At 42.1% G+C, this 18,682-nt stretch overlaps 1 protein-coding gene across 1 annotated transcript in view; it reads right to left on the reverse strand.

Annotated features, from left to right (window-relative positions):
* The window catches only part of LOC149024219 (Thioredoxin family protein), a 60,594-nt gene extending 42,210 nt beyond the window's left edge, over positions 1-18,384 (reverse strand). The window contains exon 1 of the mRNA XM_089144529.1: positions 18,015-18,384. Within this exon, the coding sequence (XP_089000655.1) occupies positions 18,015-18,325 (311 nt within the window). The 5' untranslated portion in view covers positions 18,326-18,384. The remainder of the gene's footprint in view (positions 1-18,014) is intronic.
* Positions 18,385-18,682: the final 298 nt, after the last annotated feature.

The following is an 18,682-nucleotide window of genomic DNA, read 5'->3' on the forward strand; positions in this document are numbered from 1 at the left end:
TACAGCAGATTACCCACCATACAGAACTCAAACCCACACCCCTTTCCTCCCCCTTTTCACTCTCTTTGAGCCGCCCCTAACCCTAGACTGGAATCCTAATCCCAATTTTGCCAAAGCTTCCCTGTTTCTGGGGTTGAAAAAAATCCTGCACTTCATCTTCTTTATTAAGGAGTTGCTATTCTAGAACACCCCAAACCCCATCCCTACCTTTCTAAGTCTGTCCTGGCCTATTGAATACCAACAACAGCACCTCTAATCTACAGAAGCAGCAACCCTAGACCCATCCTCAACCTCACCCAAAACCCTAGTATACCCTCAAACCTCAAATTAAGTGCTGGACCCATCCCAGAAGATCCTATAAACCCTAGAACCCAGTTTTACATTAAGAGACCAGTATTCTGTAACCCTCCCTTAACTAGTTGGCATACTCGACACCTTCTAATGACCATCTCTACATTTCTACGTATCCGACAGCAATAGTACCTATCCATTACTTGTAATAGTTTTTGAGACTCCAAAATGTCCACCAAGTCCTCCTCCATGTAGTTTTCTGATGAGGTGTTGTCGTAGGGAGCTGTTGGGAATGCAGATTAATGTCCCTTGAAACAAGAATCTGTCATGTATCAAGAAGTGTGGATGGTGGCCTCCCTGGTTCAACTCTACATAGATGGTACCAAAATCCTTGTCAGTTGGATACTCTTGAATCATTTGTTGGATTCTAGAGGCTTCTGGGGACATCATGGGCATGGCTAGCAGCTTCTGTTTGAGGGCATCCGCAACTTTACTCGCCTTCCCTACCAGCGTAGTAATCTAAAAGTAAATTCTGGAAGATAACCTACCCAATTGGCATGTTTATGGCTAACGGCCTTTAGAGTTCAAAGTATTGAGATGCTTGAGGACTTCATGATAAGAATAGAGTACAAACTCTCTTCCAACTAGGTTATGTCGCCTTTACTTCAGAACTTGAACTACATACAACTCTGGGTCATAAGTAGAATACTTGGACCTAGCTTCGTTTAACTTCTTACTATAGAAGGCTATGGGATGATGTCATTGCATTAGAACTCCTCCAATCCCGATGCGAGAGGCATCAATAGCAACCATGGAACAAAATTTGACCGAAATTAACGAAATTCCAGTTGAAATTTTGAAATGTCTGCATTTTTTCAAATCGAAACGAAATACAAGGACAAATACGAAAAATGTCCTATATCATATCGTATCGACCGAAATTTCAGTCGATCCGATACGAAATATCAACCCGAAACTATATCGAGCCAAAACGACACATTGGTAGGCTATAAAGTGTCCATTTTCGACCTATTGTCATTTTTACCTATTTCGAGCGATATCACCAGTGACATTTCAACCCTCTTTTCAAATTCTTTTTGATTTCTCTTGATTTCATCGCTCTTTTCACCTAATTTCTACAACTCCATTTCATTCGAACACTAGATTTGCTCCTCCAGTTGTGCATTTTCTTGCAAGGTTAGTAACGAACTTCCTCATTTTTTTATTTTTGTTTTGTTTGTGCCTTAAATCTTCTTGGATTGCTTCCAAATTTAAGTATGTTTACTTTAGGGTGTTGATCTATGAATTTGTAGTGTCAAAATTACTTTTTTATTCTTCCTACTATTTTTTTATTTTTCTGTTATTATAAATTATTTAGTAAATTATGTATATTGCTAAAAATGTATATGTATAGTAGATGTAAAAGCTTCAAATTAATGTATGTGAGAGTTGAGACACCATGTTGTGATGGTGTTGAATCAATTTTTTTCTGTTAATTATATAATTTTACTGTATTTAATATATATTTAAATAATTTAAAAAGATACTTAAATATTAAAAAAATAATTAATTTTTGTTTTAAATTTAAAAATAGGAGAGTAATAGTGGAAGCATGTATGCAATTTTTGAAGCGTGTTGTGGAGCTTTTTTAAGATAGTGTGTATTTTATATATTTTTAAATTATTTATATATATATTATATTTAAAAATAGGAGGATATTATTAGAAGCATGTATGTAATTTTTTAAGCATATTGTGGAGCTTTTCAAGATACTTAGTATGTATTTTTTGTATCAGGCACTCTCTTTCAAAGATGTCAGACGTAGCTTAGCAACACGGGAGGCCACTGACAGCTAATAGGAGGAAGAGCGAGTGTAATTACTGTAAAAAACAAATAGGAGGAGGTGGGGCCACTAGACTAAAGATGCATCTAGCTGGTGGAAACAAGGATGTAGTTGGTGCCAAAAGGCGCCCGTAGAGGTCAAGAAGGCAATGGCCTCATATATTAGTGGGGGAAAGCAAAAGAGGAAAGAGAAGAGAACACAGAGGGAGGAGTTTGAGGATGCATGCTTAGATGACCTTCCAGATCCCGAGGAATATGGTCTAAATGAGCCAGCAGAGTATGGATTTGACCCTGAACCAAAGGCTGAACAGATCAGGAGGGTGATGATGATGAGTAGGGAGCAATAAAGGGTTGATGACATGAGGAGGCAACAGAGGTCTCTGGGTTGTGGGTCCTCTAGAGAGCTAGCACGTATGGGAGGCACAGGTAGCTCCCAAGTGCCTATGAGGAAGAGTCAGAGTGTGAGGCAAGAGGTTCCAATCCCACGAGCCCCTACAAGGTGTCAAGTTTCATCAGCACATCCTATAGATCCGGATTGGAGATTCTTCGCAATGATCCGACCTTATTTGTGAGGCCTAAGCATAAGCAGAGAAAGTTGAAGCACTTATGGGGGAATGTGAAGGAAAAAGTGGGGATGGCTTTCTCCAAATGGGCTTATTACCATAGTATTCTAGCACAAGGGCCCTACTATAGTGATATGATTATGGAGATAGGCAAAGCTGGGAGTGGTGTACGGGGGACCCACTCCATATGAGATATATAATGTCTATTTGCCTAAGCATAAAGAGGACTTAAATGAGTATATTAAGGGATTAAAGCCCATGTGGGTTCATTATGGAGTGACTGTGATGGATGATGGTTGGACTAGTCCACTAGACAGTCCATCATCAATTTCATGCTAAATTGTGATGGGAGGACAGTATTCCTCAAGTCATTAGATGCATCCAGTGATAAGAAGGATGCAAAATATATTTATAAATTATTAAAGCAAGTGGTGAAGGAGGTTGGAGTGGAAAATGTGATCCAAATTGTGACTGATAATGGCTCCAACTACAAGAAAGCTAGGTTGAAGATGCAGGAGAACTCGAGGTATCAAAAGATTCAAAATCATATAGTATTAATTTTCATTTTTAAATACATATATTTACATTACATGTACACTTTTGGACTCCATGTGCTGCTCACTGCATTGACTTAATGCTGAAGGACATCGGAAAGGTCAAGCTTGTGAAGAAGACCATGGAGCAAGCCCGACAAGGTAGCACCTTCATCTATAACCACACATATGCATTAAAGATGATGAAGGACAAATGTCAAGGTGACTTAGTGAGGCCAGGCATAACCAGATTTGCTACTAATTGGATAGCACTACAGAGCTTTGAGAGTAGGAAGACTAGCCTTAGGAGCATGTTTGCATCAGAGCAGTGATCTAGCTGGGAGGGTTCTTCATCCGTGGGAGGAAGGAGAGCACAATTGACCATACTCGATGAGACTTTTTGGCATAATGTGAGGATAGTGGTGAAGATGCTTGAGCCTATGGTGCATGTATTGAGGATGGTAGATCAGTAGAGAAAACCTACTCTACCACACATATTTGTTGCAGTAGAGAGGATAAAGCAACAAGTTGCTCAGGTCCACCCACACAGCAACAAGAAAGTCCTCGAAATCATCCAAGTTATATGGCAGTCTATGTTGCATCATCCATTGCATAAGGCTGGTGAGTCATTGAGTTTAGTATTCAATTTAATTTTTATTATGTTATCACACTATTAAGCATTAACTATTCCCTTTTATGATATTTTTTCTTACACATCATACTATTTAAATCCCAAGTACCATTACAAGGACAATCTTGGGATGAGGCAAGTTTGATGGATGCCGTCCAAACTTTAGTGGAGAAGTTGGAACCGAATCCATCTAAACAAGCAATCATCCCTATGGAGGTGAGATAGTGATTTGAATCATTTGATATTTATAATTCATAGTTTCATACTAAGTAATTAACCTAGTAACTAGTTATTGTTTTTTCTCTTTATATATATTAGATAAAGGCATTTAGGGATGCCACTGGGAGCTTCGTCCGTTCCGTGGCCGTATCTAGACGAGAATCCGCCCCTAGGGGTAAGTTCATTCATTTATTTCATTATATATTTAATTATTATATTCTATCTTTAATTTAGTTATTTAAGTATTGAAATGACTTGGATATGTTTGTTGCAGCTCAGTGGTGGTTGCAATTTGGACGTGACTCACCCCACTTGAGTGTGATTGCAAGCAAAGTGCTCTCCCAAACATGTTCTGCCACTGGTTGTGAGCGAAACTGGAGCACCTTCAGCCTCATTCACTCAAAGAGGCGCAACTGAATAGGTGTGAAGCGTTCAGAGGACCTTGTTTACATACATTATAATATAAGACTAAGGGAGGATCATATTAAATAGGGGATGGACAGAGAGAGTAACAATATCGAGTTGGCCGACATATTTGAGATGGACAATGATGATAACCTAGTAGTTGACTGGATCAGGGACAGTTGAGAGCCATTGCTGGATGAGGAGGGAGGTCGTCCTAGTAAACAGATTGCAAAGGAGATGGGGGGCTGATATAGAGGACTTCATGGCCCAAGAGGGGAGTGCACATGCAGCGCCTGCCCGTCCCTTCGTGCCACACCCTAGTGCATCCACCCAGAGTAAGGATTTGATTGTCTAGTCCGACACTAAGGATGATGTGACTTAGGCCTCCGGCGATGACAACGATGGTGATGACGACGACGATGACGATAATGATGATGAAGGGGATGAGGAGGGTGTTGGACCTTGTGATCAGGATTTAGTTGATCATAGGCATAGATCACCACGACGACCACCAGCACCAGCAGTATATGAGAGTCAAGGGGGGAGGACGACCACCAAAATTCACAAGCGATTTAGTTCACCCACGCGACACAGGATTCAGACCATACTGGAGCTACATCTCAAGGCCAAAATGTTTCCTCTACATATTCGAGGAAGGGGAAGGGGAGACAGCACGGCTACAGCACAAAGGACACACATCATATGGGTCCTACCATCCGGCTGATGCCGAGAGCTTGGTGGGTCTATAAAATCAATGAGCATTGATGATTCTAGAGACTCCTCCACCTCCAGATGATCTGGATGGCATAGGCCTGCAGAGTCCACATATGATACTGCTGTGGAGAGTATTGGTTTTACTGGGTCGACTTATAGAGCTTATGGTTATGGACCATATGGTGTCCCTCCAGGATTTCAGACTCAGGGTCAGCCAATAGTGGAGCCTTATGGTTATAGAGCAGCCTACAGAGGTTATGGTGTCCCTTCCACTGTCACCTATTGGAGTCAGCCACTAGAACCTTATTGTTAGTATGGACCTTATTTTATGCTGACAGCCAGGGGCTCCTTCATTTGTTGAGCAAATCTTCCACTCTATTCCACAGTCACCACCAGCCTTTCCATATGCAGTTGAGCCATTCCTTATTTGGAGATTCACAACTCCCACTATCAGGAAATCTTAGGCATGGGGATGATGCCACGTATAGAGCTACAGTTGCTAACTACGTCGACAACCAGATGGGGCAAACATCATGGGACTTGTATTGTCATTTGTATGGCGTGCAGACAGAAGAGTGAGACATTGAATAGAGTAGACTTGTAATTGGTAACATTCTCACTTCTTCTCATATGTAGTATATACTTGGAAAGTTGGATGTTTCATTTTCAATGGTTTTTTGGATAAACTAGTAGTTCTATAGTGTTTATTATGCTTGAAATAGGTAGGATGCAAGAATCCAAATCATTTTGAGTCCATATGAGGCCCAAAATTGAAGTTCCAAAATCCTGAAAAAAAAGTATCCAGTTTCAGTCAAAATTTTGACCGAAATATAGGAATTTCGGCCGCCTTTTGCAAGGTCAAAATTCCCATTTCGATCGAAATTTGTTCCTTGGTAGCAACCTCAAACACTTGGTCAAAGACTTCTTGATAGTGTTTAAGGCTTTGGTAGCTGCGTGGGTCCACTCAAATTTCCTTAGTGGTTTTGGTACAATATGTAAGGGGACCATGATGGTACTAAGTCCTTGATGAATCTTCTGTAAAAGGATGCAAGGCCATTAAAACTTCTGACTTCTGTAATGCTTTTCAGAGGGGGCAGTTCCTCTATGCATCAAACATTTTTGGGTCAGCTTCAACTTCTTTAGTAGAGATTATAAACCCCAAAAATATAACATTGGCCATCATAAAGGTACACTTCTTAAGGTTTCAATACAGCTGTTCTTATCTCAGGGTCTCCATGACTTGCCTAAGGTGATTCATATGCTCTTCTGGCTCTTTGATGTACGCCAGGATGTCATCAAAATAAACAACCAAGAATTTTCCCAGAAAGGGTTCAAGTACTTGAGTCATCAATAGTATAGAAGTGCTAGGTGCATTTGTTAGCCCAAAAGGCATGACCTTCCACTCGAAGAAGCCTCCTCATATTTTAAAGGTTGTCTCCCATTCATTTCCAGGTCTAATTCAAATCTGATGATACCTGCTTTTGAGATTCAGTTTTGAGAAGATGGAGGCTCCAACTAGCATGTCATCAATCCAAGAATAAGGAATCTTCACTTGATAATGATCTTATTGATAACTCTACTATCAACACACATCCTCCACCATCCATCTTTCTTCAGGGTCAGTAATGCTAGAACAGCACAAAGAATTAGGCTTTCTATAATGTGACCCTTTTTAAGAAGCTCTTCTACTATTTCTGCAACTTCTCATGCTCTGTTGGACTCATCCAGCATGCTTGCATGTTGGGAAGAGAGTATCCAAGCACTAGGTCAATAGCATGCTGAATATCTCTCAATGGTGGCAGTCCACTGGGTAGATCTTTTGGTACCAGATCCAAAATTCTTTGAGGATCTCCTGGATCTGAGGTGGTGACTATCCTTCTGGCTAAGGGGCCTCTGACTTGGTAAGTAGTGCTATGATCACACCAGGTTTTTCTTGACGATCATCAAACTTCTGAGTGTCACTATAGACTGCAACTGGGCACTGGGACCTTTTGGAACTAAAACATATACCTCTCTTCTCTTGCCTTCCTCTTGCAAATTTAAAGGAAGAACCACAATATTTTTTCCATTATATCTAAATTTACAAACATTTTTTCTCTCCCAATAATTGATACATCATTGTCATACAACCAAGACCTACCCAAAATTACATCGGTTACCTTCATGGGGACTACATCACACCTGACTTCATCAACATAGGAGTGTAACTATCAAGACCCTCTTGGAGTTGCCCATAGTTTCCCTAAATCACAAATAGGAAAAACAACTTCTAACATCCACCAATATAGAACAGTAGGACAGCAACAAGATAACATTCATTTCATTGCGTAACTTTGATAATCAACATGAATAGATACAACTCTGATTATATTCAATGGTATTCAGTTCTTGAAATAAGAAATTAAACAAACTAAACTCTATAAATGATAACATCACAGATCCACCATGCCCAAGAGGTTTCCCTCTTCCCACAAGCTCTGCTTGCTCCTTTCTTTTTCCTCCCTCCCTTGATTCTTCTCTACCTCTCCTTACATACCCCCCCCCCACCTTCGTAACAAACTCTTACTCTCCTATCCAGTCTTCTTCTGCCACCTGGACTGTCTTTTCTGCACCACTGACCACAGCAAAATAGTGGTTGCTGTCCAATAGGGAGTTGCCATCTGTCCTCTCCCCTGCCCCTGTCCCGAGTGATGTTGTGTTCTCCCCTGCACCTACTGCGAGTGATGTTGTCTTCCTCTGCCTATCCTTGCATTTTGTACACCCAAGTAATGAGGGGCTTATAAACACTCCCTCCCTTCAGTTTCACCTTGTCCTCAAGGTGAAATTCAGGAAATTGATTGTGCAGTTCACAGAAGTCCCCCCAAGTGTTCTCACAGCTAGGCAAATGCTTCCATTGAATCAGCACTTCTAGTGAACCCCGAGATGAGTAACGGATGTCTACGAGTTCCTGAGGAATGAGTTGGAGTTCCCCATCTTCTGCCAAACATGATGGCAGGGGCTGAGTGATGATGTGTTACCTACTACCTTCTTTAATTGCGAGACATGAAAGACCGGATGAACCTTGGAGTCAGGTGGGAGTGTAAGCTTGTAAGCACCTAGGCCAATTTGTGCTGCAATAGGATATGAACCATAGTGTCGGTGGCTGAGTTTCTCATTGGGGCGTTTCGCTAGCTTCTTGAATCAGTATGGTTGAAGTTTGAGAAAAACTTCCTCCTACCTGGTAGGTGACATCTCTTCGGTGCTGATTTGAAGAGGATCGCATGTGGTCTTCAGCCACCCGCAAATTGTTCTTCAACTCATTTAGGATTTGATCCCGTTCATGTAGAAGACATCAACTTCATCCACTTTGGAGTAGTTCCCTTCCCACTTGAGCAATGGAGGAGGCTCACAGCCATAGACAGTTTGGAAAGGTGTCATCTTTGTGGCTGAATGGTAAGTGGTATTGTACCACTACTCAGCCCAAGAAAGCCAAGTAGTCCAATCTTTCGGCTGTCCCGCACAAAAACAGTGGAGATATATCTCTAGTCCTTGGTTTACCACTTCAGTTTGGCCATCTGTTTGAGGGTGATAAGCGCTGCTGAACTTCAGGTTGGTTCCAGATAATTTGAACAGCTCCTTCCAAAAATTGCTCATGAATACCCTGTTCCCTATCCGACACAATCGACTTTGGAAACCCATGGAGTCGTACTATCTCCTTGCTGAAAATCATAGCCACATCTCTTGCAGAATACGGGTGTGTAAGTGCAATGAAATGCCCGTATTTTGAAAGTCTGTCCGCCACCACAAGTATGGTGTCTCATCCGCGGCTCTTAGGTAATCCACCAATGAAATCTAAGCTGATATCTTCCCAAACTTGGTATGGTATGGGGAGAGGCTGTAGCAACCCTGCTGGCTTCATGGCTTGATGCTTGCTCCATTGACATGTGTCACAACTTGCCACGAAGTCCTTCACAGCCCTCTTCATGCCAACCCAATATACAACCGCTGAAAGTCTTTTGTAGGTGCGAAAATATCCGGAATGACCCCCAAAAGGAGTGGAGTGGAATTCAGCCAGCAATTTAGAAATTAGTTTGGAATTTTCAGGAATGACCAATCGCCTTTTATAGAAGAGGGTTCCATTTTTCAGTTTGTAATCTGAAAATTCAGTAAAGCCACTGACTAGTGACTGCATCACCTTTCTATAACGCTTAGAAGTCTGAAGCTCGGCTTCTAATTCTTCTTCTCCCTCCCATGTTGCTGCCGATAGACTAGAAAGTCGGATTGTGCCTTCCATCTGTCAGGACAAGGCATCTGCAGCTTTGTTCTCACATCCCGACCTATCGATGATTTCGAAATCAAACCCAACAGCTTCATAATCCATTTTTGCTGATCCTTGGCCACCAATTTTTGGTCCATCAAGCACTTCAAGCTCCTTTGGTCCGGTTGAACTTTGAAGTGCCTCCCCAAAAGGTAATGGCGTGCCATTTTTGAATGGCTAACACTACTATCATTAACTCTTTCTCATAGACTGATTTGGCTCAGGCCCATTAAGACAAGGCTTTACTCCAAAAGGCTATGGGGTGCCCTTCTTGCATGAGGACAGCTCCCAACCCTACTCATGAAGCGTCCGTTTCCACCACAAACTCCTTCGAAAAGTCAGGCATAGCAAGTACGGGTACTGAGGTCATTGCTGTCTTCAATGCTTCAAAGGCTGTAGTAGCTGAATCATCCCATTGAAAAGCATCTTTTTTTAGCAACTTTATGAGAGGTGTGGCAATCTTCCCATAATCCCGAACGAAACGGCAGTAGTACCCTGTGAGACCAAGGAATCCTCTAAGTGCTCAGACATTCCTCGGTAGGGGCCACTCGATCATGCTGAGGATCTTCGGTGGATCTGCTGCTACACCACTTGCATTATATGCCCCAAGTAGTCCAATGTGGTCACTACAAACGAGCACTTCTTTTGGTTTACTACCATACGATTTTGCGATAGGAGGTATAAGACACGCTGCAAGTGATCCAGATGGTCTCCCATTGTACTGCTATAGACCAGAATATCGTCAAAAAATACTAGCACAAATTTACATAGATGTTCTCGAAATACCTCGCTCATCAGTGCTTGAAAGGTCACCGGTGCATTCAAGAGCCCAAAGGGCATTACGAGGAACTCTTAATGTCCATCGTGTGTTTGGAACATTGTCTTCTCTTCGTCACCGTCAGCAACCCTAATTTGGTGTTAGCCTGATTTGAGGTCAAGCTTGCTAAACACCTTTGCGCCACCCAACTCATCAAGCAACTCATCTATCGTTGGTATGGGAAATTTGTTGGCTACTGTTAGCTTGTTAAGTGCTCGGTAATCAACATAGAACCTCCAGCCTCCATCTTTTTTTCGCACCAATAACACTGGGCTTGAATATGGGCTCACACTTGGACGAATCAGACCAGCAGTTAGCATTTCACTGACTAACCTCTCTACTTCATTCTTCTGTGAATGAGGATATCGATATGGCCTGAGATTTGGTGGGTTACTGCCGTCGACCAATCGTATCGAATAGTCATACGGTTTCCTTGGTGGTAGTTCTCTGAGCTCTACAAATAAGGATGGGAACTCCTCTAGTAATCCACATACCTTGTTGCTGAAGTTAACACATCACATGGAAATGTTTCTTCCCCTCAACCTTCAATCCTATTCTCTGCACCATCTTCGCGAGATAAAGTTGTGCATTGCACAACAATCGACTAATAACACAGCAGGAACCTCTTCAATCGTCCTTCTCAACTTCAATGTGCGAGGTGAATCGAGCCCCGCCAAAGAACTGTATGATAATTCGACTTTCATCAACGAGTTGGGAGGTCCATTGTCGTGTTCAGCCAGTTCCATCGTGGTATCCTCTGTTTCTCCCCGTGACTTCTCTTCGTGAAAGAGCATGACCCTCAACTGCTTTATGGGGCATCGATGACCGCAGGAATAAGGGTCGTCGCATCGGAAACATAAACCCTTATCCATCTTGCTCTTTATCTCTTTCAGTGTTAACCATTTGGCCCATGCTGCTATTGCCGCCGGAGGTGGTTGTCGAAGCAGCTCCCTTCGAGGAAGACGAAGAGTTAAGGTTGGTTTGCCCTAAATTGGACCGAGTAACTAAGGTAGAATGTGTTTGGCTGACTGCCAAGCTGGATTGAGTGGGCAAAGCCCCAGAGGACTCGAGCGATTCAACGACAAGGTCCGTTAGGCCGTGGGTTGTCCCCAACCACTATTGGGCTGTGCTAATGGGTATTTTTTAGGCCCATGAAGTATATTGTTCTTGGCCTCGATGGATTGGACTATATCCATAGCCTGGGCCAAATCCTTAGGTTGGAATAGGCGCAATTCAGCCCTAATCTCCTCTCCTAACCCCGATAGGAAGGCTCCCTACAACCATTCTTCTTCCTTGGCGCCAGCAACAGCGACGAGGGTTTCAAATTGGTTGTGGTATTCTACGACGATGCTTCCCTGCAGAAGTTCCATGATTGCTCCCTGCAGTGACCTTGCTTGCGTCAAGCCGAACCGTTTTCACTGTTCCTGTTTCAGCTCTACCCACGAATGGAAGGAATTTTGCAATTCCCAAAATTGTACCCAACTGAGTGCTGGTCCTTCAAAGCAGATTAATGCTACTTGTAATTTCTCTACGTCAATGAGCCCTTGCAACCCAAAGTACCTCTCCGCTTTAGCAGACCATCCATTCAGGTCATCACCATTAAAGATGGGTAACTCAAGGTATCTCAGAAAAAAGTCACAGCGTCCTACAAAGGTTGCAGCACGTTGCAGCTCTTGTATAATCTCACTCTGCAAGTCGTCTCCCAAGGGTGTTTGTACTATCTCGTCCCACTTTCCTAAGGTGATCTCAGGTGATGGTGTATCGGTTTCTATGGCTTTACCCTTAACCAAGTATCCCTTGAGCTCATTCACGAACGTCACTTGACTTTGTTTTACCCTGTCTAGCTTAGATCGATCAACACCAGTTGGGATTGCAGGTCTTTCACGCCAGCTTTTAAGATCTCAACTCTGGACTCCATTCTGCTCTTTACCATTCCCGAATCAAAAAATGTGCTCTAATACCAGATTGTTAAGACCATCTGGGAGTTGCCCTTAGTTTCCCTAAATCACAAATAGGAACAACTACTACTAACATCTACCAATACAGAACAGTAGGACAGCAACAAGATAACATTCATTTCATTGCATAACTCTGATAATCAACATGAATAGATACATCTCTGATTCTATTCAATGATATTCAGTTCTTGGAATAAGAAATTAAACAAACTAAACTCTGTAAATGATAACATCAAAGACCCATTGCAATGCCCGAGAGGTTTTCCTCTTCCTGCAAGGTCTGCTTGCTCCTTTCTTTTTCCTCCTTCCCTTAATTCTTCTCTACCTCTCCTTACATACCCCCCCAACCTTCGTAACAAACTCTTACTCTCGTATCCAGTCTTCTTCTGCCACCTGGACTGTCTTTCTGTACCTCTGCCCACAACAGAATAGCGGTTGTCGTCAAATAGGGAGTCTGCCAATTGTACTCTCCCCTGCCCCTGTTGCGAGTGATGTTGCGTTCTCCCTACACCTGCTGCGAGTGATGTTGTCTTCCTCTGCCTATCCTTGCATTTGTACACCTGAGTAATGAGGGGCTTATCAGTAACTTAATAGGAAACTAGACACCCAAATTTTACTTCAATGATCTCGTGGTTAAGGAGCCCAACTTTGTAAGTATTGGGATGATCTTCAATAGAAGTTTGACCTTCTAGCTAGAGAACTTAGGTTCTCCATATCAATTCAAAGAGTAATGAGGGGCTTATCAGTAACCTAATAGGAAACTAGACACCCAAATTTTACTTCAATGATCTCGTGGTTAAGGAGCCCAACTTTGTAAGTATTGGGATGATCTTCAATAGAAGTTTGACCTTCTAGCTAGAGAACTTAGGCGCAAAATTGGTGCTAGAACCGCTCTCAACCTTAGCTCTAACTACAGATCCACCTACCTTCAGACGAGCATGGAAGACGTTGCTTCAGTCAAGAGAATTTTTGCAAGAATGTTCACAAAGGGTCTATATTCAATATAGTCTTCAATAGGGGTGTTGTCTTTCACTCCAGCCTAGCTCTAATAAGAATTGATGTAACCAATAAGGATGGGATCTCTTATGTTATAATACCTTCACTCTCAGTAATACTTTTAGGGTTTTGGGAATGGGAGGGAAAGGCTTTATGGTCTTGGCAATCTCTAATTGGGTTGGTTTTGGTTGTCTAAGATTTTTTTTTTTTTTGGGGGGTAGAGATTGTCTAAAGTTTAGGTTAACAAAAACCTTGATGGGTTGGGAAGGAAAAGGAGTTAGGTTTTTAGCAAATTGGAATAGGAGTGGGATAGGGTTCAAAATTGAGGGAATGGGGCTGCAGGAAGCTTGTCACAAGGGTCGGGAGGTTTTATTGCTCACACTTCTTTCGTCTTTTCTTTTCTTTCCTTATTCTCTCTTTTCTTTTTCTTTGTTTCTTTCTTTCTTTCTTTCTTTCTTTCTTACTTCTTTCCTTTTCTAGGTCGCACAAGAGTTGGGGGTGCTGTTTCTTGGGTTTCGAAGTGGAGAAAGGGGCTAGTAAGGCTGGTCGAAGGTTTTGGGTGGCATGAAAACTGAATTGGGGTTGAATTCTTGGGCTGGGAATAGGGACAGCAAGGTTCTTGATGGTTTCTTGATCCGAAACTGTAGAAAAGAGCTGCTGCAGGGTAGAAGGAGATAAGGAAAAAGAAGAGGGGTTAGAGCTGGAGTTGGGGAGGAATGTAACTTACCGATTTGCAGGTTCTTGAAGAGGTAGAAGGCTGCAAACACTTGCTGGAATGAACAGGGAAGATTGCAGGCTTCAAGATAGCTTCTTTAGACAACCGCTGGGTCCTCCTCAAAGGGACCCTACTCAATAACTCCTTGGCTGTAAATTCTGTATTGTTTCATTGACCAAAACTGATTGTTACAGCTGTGGACATGTAAATTTATTACAAAGATTCCAAATAAGACTACCTAGGAGACCCACTGCTAGACTTTCTTTGGACTCCTACATAGACTAAACAACTACAACCAAAATAAAATATTAGTTAGGATTCTGTAACTAAATAAGCACCCAACTAATAACATAACAAAATAAAAGAAAATAAACAAAAATATCCCTAGGGGTTTGCGCAGGGCTAGGCCTCTTGCGGCTCTTGTTGAAGGCCTTTTTTCTGTACACATCAATTAGGGGTTATCCCAGAATCCTTTCCTTTTGTGAAATAGAGAAGTTATGATCAAATCTGGAAAGGGAAGGTTCTAACAAACCTAGATGTGTTGGTTAAGATTGGAAAAATTAGAGTTTTGGATAAACATTGGGATTAACAAAACTCTAAATGGGTTGCAGGATTTGAGATGGTAATGAGTTTAGAATTTACGGAGTTTAGAACAAGCTAGAGATGAGCAAATTTGAAATGGATTGGTTTTTGAGATAGTTAGGGTTTTAACAAATCCCTATGGGATGTGTAAGAATAAAGGCAGATAGATTTGGAAGGGTTCGGGCCGTTTGGCGATCGTATGGGTCGATTATTTGGGTGCGGGAAGGGATCTTGGGAAGATTTGTTCAGATCTTGGTAGGTTCCTTCTTTTCTTTCTTTCTTTTCTTCTTTTCCCTCTTCTTTCTTTTTTTTTCTCTTGTATATACTTCTTTCCTTTTTTCTTCTCTTTTCTTTTCCGGTTTTTAGATCTGCTGCAACAATGAGAAGGGGCAAGAAGGAGCAGAATGGGGGAAAGGGGAGGGAGAGGATGCCGTATGGTGTGGGGGAAGGAGGGGGTGTTTCCTAGGTTGCCGCAAGGGTGGGCGAGGAGTCTAGGAGTGGTGGCAAGGTGGAAGGGGGCTGTTAGGACTGTCACAGGGATGGAGGTGCTTGTGCAAGAAAGGGGAAGGGCAGGAGGGAGGGTATCAGGTGAGGAAAGAGAGGGAAGGGCGCTGGGCGGCCGTACTTACTTGGAGATACTGCTGGTTTGTTGAACTGATGCTAGAGAGTGGAAGAACTTGCAGGAACTTGAAGAGACGCTCTCAAAAAACCGTGGTGGGCCTCCCAAGAAGACCACGACTCAATTCCCTCAAATTTCAGATTCTTGTATTCTGATAGGACCCTCTTAAGCTTTCTCAGGATTCCTATCTCCTTGCCCCGAATTCTATCAATAACTACTGATTTCAAATAGGAAGAACAGCAAGAACAACAGTAGCATTACAGTTGAATACATTCAGTAATGCAAAGTAAATAACACTAATGGACAGAAACTGATTCCTACTAGCAGATAGTTAATTTAAGATAGCAAAAACATCTATGCTACCCTGATAACCAAAACAGCTCCCATACCCAGAACCTCTGCACACCCAGAGCTTCCCCGAGAGGTCTTCCCTCTCCCACAAGCACAGCTTGTTCTCCTATTTTCTCCTCCCCCTTCTACTCTCCCCCATTACCCCCATATATCCCTTCTTCCATCCTCTCTAACAAACTCTCCTCTCTTATCCAATGTTCTGTTGCCACCTGGCCTGTCATTTCTGTCCCTTAGCTCATAACAGAATGGTGGTGGCTGTCCACTAATGGATTGCCACTTGTCCTTCCCCTGCACCAGCTGCTGGTGTAACTTCATTCTTCCCTGTTTCAGCCGATGCTACTGCTGTCTTCCCCTGTTTACCCTTGGGTTTGTATACCTGAATAACTTGGGTCTTATCATATTCAATTTAGCTTAGCTCTACAATAAGATGGGTATATAGCCTCACAATTGGAGGGAAAGACTTAAGACTCCAACTAAGAAATAAAAGTTGACTCAACAAGGGAATCCTTTATAGACTAGGATCCCCCTTACAAACCAACTAATAACAACCACAATTAAAAGAAACTAACTTGCATAAGATAGCTAATTATCCAAAAGGAATTTTAGTTAAAAATAGATTCTGACGGCATTCCAACTCTACCTAGGACTCAATTAACCAACTCAAATAAAGAAGTAAAATCAGATTTGGACTCACAAAAATTACTGGAATAAAATAATTAACAAAATAAGTGGGAAATAACCATTATGCCCCTAATAGGGTTCAGTCAGCCCACTAGGTGCACCACTTTGGTTGGTTCTTGGGGCCTATTTCAGGGTTTCAACCAGGGGGAGTATTCTTGCTTACATTAACACATTGCATACTTGTTTACTCACTTACTTGCAAAAAAGTTTCATCTCTTTCTTCAAGTTCTTTTAGTGTTACGGCTGTAATGTTTGGCTCCTTGTAGGTACTAGAAGAACTATTACATCTTCTAGTGGAGGTTGTTTTTATCTTGGAAGTGATAGTGCAGAATGATCCTTGGCAGTAGGATACATCAATTATCATAGAGTCAGCACTCAAGGTGTGACTCAACCTCATCATAGTTGGTGGTTTGCCTAGTTACAACCATAGTTCCTCGTGTCGGCGATATAGGGCAATTTCATCATGTCGCTGGGGGGCGACACGACACCCCCCAGCGACACCAATAATACCAGAAGTCGGCGATATATCGCCCTGTGTCGGCGATATATCGTCGACAAGTCGCTACATTCGCCATAAATAACAGCCTTTCGTTTGTTTTTCGCCGATTTTTCGTTCGTTTTTTGCCAAAGTGACATAGGGCCTTAAAAAGCTCCGGGGGCGCTGCCCCCACACCCCCACCGAGGCAGCCTCCCCGGACCCAGCCCGCTCACAGGGGAGCAGGACCCCGTGTCCGTCGGCAACAATATGTGAAGCATGAGCCATACTCAACATAATTGTATAATGAATTGTAAACTTTAGTACATCTCTTTACTAATTGTGTATTTGTGTTCTCTTTGCATATTTACATTAGTTTATATGAATTTTCCAAACTTCCAGTTTTGTCTGCATATAGCTGGACATGTGCTAATTATAAACTTTAGGTTAGGTGATGTTTTAAAAATAACACTCCCAATGTGTTTATTGACCTCATATTAGGTTACACGTCAAATTTCAGGTCAAAATGACCTAAAATACCCTTCGAAACAAGGGTTCGATTTTTCATCGAACCCCTGCCAAAAGTCGACCAACTTTTGGCGACATGTCGCCCGAGTCGCTGTGTCGCCAAGGTCCGACACGGCGACACAGGCCGACATGTCGGACCTTGGTTACAACATCAAGATCTTCAATTCAGCTAATAATCTTCAAATTCCAAATGTATTGCAATTTATTTCATGTCTTTGAAAGAAATTGTAATCCAATTATCCAACACAATTCTAACTTCTCTATGCCATTTTTAATGTATGTGGATGAGCTCTGCTACCTCTGTTTGATAATTGATTTCAGGGAGAAATAATAGGAAATCCACGAGATATAAGAACATTACCACTTTCATCAGTTTACTAATCGATTAGGATTAGAAGGCCCTTCTCTATTCGTTAATCTGCTATACATAAGAGTTACAAAAACAGTAGTTACCGACCACCATCAACCCTTAACCTAAATTCACTCATACTAAGTACTAACTTCTCTTCCACCCACTACGCATAACTATTCGGCCAATTACTACAATAAAAGCAAGTACAACATTTTAAGCTAAATAACAGAAAATAAAGTATTACACTATTAATTTAACTATCCCAAACCTTAAAATGGCAGAATCAAATCATCAAATTCTTGGTTTCAGCATTTGACTAACCCCCACTAGACTAGCCAATATATCGAGTTCATCAATTAGAATTAGGCATCCAAAATCTCATCTAGTTAGATTGCCGGAGGCCCGGAAAGAGTGAGAAAAGGATAGAAATTTAATCGGTTCATACCCAGAAACGAATACTCCGGTACCGAGACGAAATATCAGAGCCAGAGAAGCCCCAAAAATATCAAAGATCTTGTCGGGACGTACTGCAAAGCGCTTCGGCTCCGGAGGCTTGAAGTCGGGAGGTGGTGACAAAATCTGTGAGGGCGACACAGAAACACCTTCTCTGCTGACAGTTGCAGAGTCAGAGGAAGAAGGTACAGAGGTTTCCTGAACTTCCGCTGTTACTCTCAAAGAGAACCTTGCTTTAGGTTTCTTCAGAGTCAGAGGTAATTCGTACATCGCCAATGGCCGGAAATTGAGCACCCCTGCCATGTTTCTCGGCTAGTTTTGAGACTGAGTAAAATGGATCAACCGTTGATATTGCCTTATCCTTAATTATCATTTTCCCCTTTTTTGGGGTAAACCGCCTTATCTTAATTATCCCACTTCAGGGGATATATTCTGAATCCGGATCATCACCTGGTCAGGGGAACACTGCTTTACCACCACAAATCCTATGGGACCCACAGGTAAAAAATAATAAAATTAAAAAAAAAAAAAAAAAAAGGAATCCATCACCCAACCCCTAGGTCCCCCTGTATTTATGGTGGTAAAGCCGTCGGGGAGCACCCTACGGGTAGCTGATCCGGACTCATATATTCTATGATGCCTCATCTGCTCAAAATGAAA

The sequence above is a fragment of the Hakea prostrata genome, chromosome 2 (assembly GCF_041222555.1).
Source record: "Hakea prostrata isolate BN-2017 chromosome 2, UWA_Hpros_2, whole genome shotgun sequence".
NCBI classification, from domain to species: Eukaryota; Viridiplantae; Streptophyta; class Magnoliopsida; order Proteales; family Proteaceae; genus Hakea; species Hakea prostrata.